The following is a 2,575-nucleotide window of genomic DNA, read 5'->3' as shown; positions in this document are numbered from 1 at the left end:
GCTCTGAGGTTTATTGCGCAGGGAGGCAGGAGCTCCTCCCCACACCGGCGCCTGAGCCCCCTTTGTATACAGGCCTTCGGTTTTCCTTTCAGTAAGCTCTTTGCTTCCAATCTCAACGTTCCCGTAGGTACTTGTGACCCCTAGTCTTCGAGCGTCCCGTACGGAGAGCGCTACATGCTGCCCCCGAGTCGATGCGCCCCATCGATGCACGATGTTATTAAAGCGCTTCCAGTAATTCCCCCCGAGCCAAGCCTTGCCAATCCCAGCACAGCAAGCGCTGGTACTGAGTTCCATGGGTCTTGCCCCAAACAGGGGATTGCAGTTACCTTCGCACCATGCCCTGCGGTCCCCGCTGCATCGAGTACTGAGTGCTTTTACATATCGAGCACTGCGATGCACTGTACACGAACGAATATGGCTCCCAGTAAAGCGAGCATTGCGTCCCCCTGCAGGTGGGGTGCTGCGATTCCCCCGCATCGAGCACGATTCCTTTATTTATGGGGAGGGGGGCTCTTCTTAAGCCGGGCGCTGAGATGCCCTTTACATCAAGCGTTGATGTTATTTCTACGCATTTCACTGTGGTTCCCTATACAACGAGCACTGTGGCCGTCCCAGTAACTCGTAGGCGTGTTTTTGGAGACATGGGAAGGGAGTCGGTGTGTGCTACTTCGCCGCGGTTGTGTGAATACTACGCAGTAGGTGATACGTTAGGCATTCCCCTTGAAGAGATCGTCGCGGATGCTCTTCAGCTGGGTTTGTATTTAACGGAAGATGAGGAGTACTTTGCAGATGTCCCTGGTACAAACCCTGGGGAAGTGCTGACGAGGTGCATATTGAACGGCGCGCAGCCAAGTATTTCCTTCGCAGCTGGTAGGGGCAGTCGACGGGTGGAGGTCGTAGTCCCGGATGGGGAGGAACCGAGGAGATAATTTGTGGAAGGAAGGAGTGCTTTTGGAACGCGAGACATACACGGCCAGCGACAGAAGTGCTGCGAAGGTGAATATGCGGCGGATTGTGAATTTGAAACGGGAAGCGCTGGACCCTGGTGGGGATGCAGATGCCAGGCTTCACCCAGATACCGTTATCAACTGGAAGCAGAAGTCTCTCATGGAACAGGAAACCACGACTTCTCGGTTGGATAGCACCAGCAGAAGAAAGGGGAGGGGGTCCAACGATCGCGAAGCAGCGCATCGAGACCAGGGTGACATTACTGATACGGGGGAGAGAGAGCCATCGCACTGAGCGGGGGACTGTAGTTGGCGTTCACAGTAATGATGTCATGAGGGGTGTCTTACACTATTAAAGGGAGGTGGGTATGCGAGATTGTGGGAACAGTTTTATCCCAACGGGGAGCATTCATCTACGGGAAGTAGCGGTTGAGGCGCAGGACTTCATCGGCAGCGCGGAGGAAAGCTCACAGATTCAACAAGAATACGCCACTGGAAAAGGGAGAATGAGCAATGCATGGGAGAGGTCGCAAATCTTCCAGCGAGCCACTTTGGGAGGTAGGGAAGACCTGTTGCAGGGGGCAGCGACAAAAAAAACCAACACCATTAACGTGAAGAATAGCTTCCCCATTAAAGGGAGAATTGCGTTTGGATTTCAGGACACTATCAGCTACCTAAGACAGAGTAATCACATCCCACATATATCCTAACATGGAGAACGTTACGGCGTTCCCAAGTTTGGGGAGAACAACGACATTCAGCAGGGAACAGAAGCTATAGAACGGGACAATAGTGTACACGCAGGGGGGAATCCTCACATCGGACGAAGAACACCAATTAAAGGCAAGGAGTGCGCTGCTAATATATGAGGGAGGGTCAGATTTAGCAAAGAATCGTCCTTGGAGGCAGCTCTTGTGCGGACCTGTTAGCAGACACAAAAACGCACACATCCACAATTTACAGTTGTTGATGCATAACGCAGGCATTTTCTTCCTTGTATGTGTGCATCATTGTGCAGTAGATGCATTTTGCACTTGCTCCACCTCAGCCGCAGCATGTGTAAATGCATGTATTGCCACTCCCATAGCCAGACGAGGTGATAGTGGTGGAAGTGAGCAGTGTTCGCCATGCTGGACTGCACGGCTTCTTAATGACGGTGGTTTTGCTTTGCATGTATTCTCTGTAGGGATTGTGTTGCGGAGTTTGTATCAGGAATGCTGTATAATTCAGTGTCGTATATAGGTATCCACGGCGCGCTTGGTACCCAGTGGTGATGAACGGCTAGGCATGTTGCGTTGGTTTCACGCGGCCTTTGTCTTGAAATCATATTTTTCTTTGCTTTGCGACGCCGATTGAGACTTTGTTCTGTTTTGCTTTGTGCTTGCTGCTCCCGCCATTTTTTCCTGAGGACCGAACGACGGTTGCGCAAATCCGCGACTTCAGAACGGGGAACCCCAATTCATATTTGGAGTCGATTTCCCCTGGGAGCAGCAACAGGGGTAACAAAGCGCTGGTTGACTGAGCTATTATGCTTGAAGCTTCTCTTTTCTTTAGATGCTTGCAAGCACATGGAATTTCGATGAATAGCAATAGGAGAAACGGGAGCATTCGCAACGGCCAGAGCAGCA

General features: G+C 51.7%; 1 protein-coding gene across 1 annotated transcript; it reads left to right on the top strand.

The window, feature by feature from the left end:
- Nucleotides 1-533: 533 nt before the first annotated feature.
- EAH_00038590 (hypothetical protein, conserved) lies at nucleotides 534-1,242 on the top strand (the record flags this gene model as incomplete). Its single annotated transcript, XM_013395450.1, has 2 exons — nucleotides 534-826; nucleotides 978-1,242. The coding sequence occupies 2 exons, from the start codon at nucleotides 534-536 to the stop codon at nucleotides 1,240-1,242; spliced, it is 558 nt and encodes a 185-aa protein (XP_013250904.1).
- Nucleotides 1,243-2,575: the final 1,333 nt, after the last annotated feature.

This window comes from Eimeria acervulina, genomic scaffold (genome assembly GCF_000499425.1).
Source record: "Eimeria acervulina Houghton genomic scaffold, Eah_scaff439, whole genome shotgun sequence".
NCBI lineage: Eukaryota > Apicomplexa > Conoidasida > Eucoccidiorida > Eimeriidae > Eimeria > Eimeria acervulina.
This window is presented reverse-complemented; position numbering and strand designations above follow the sequence as displayed.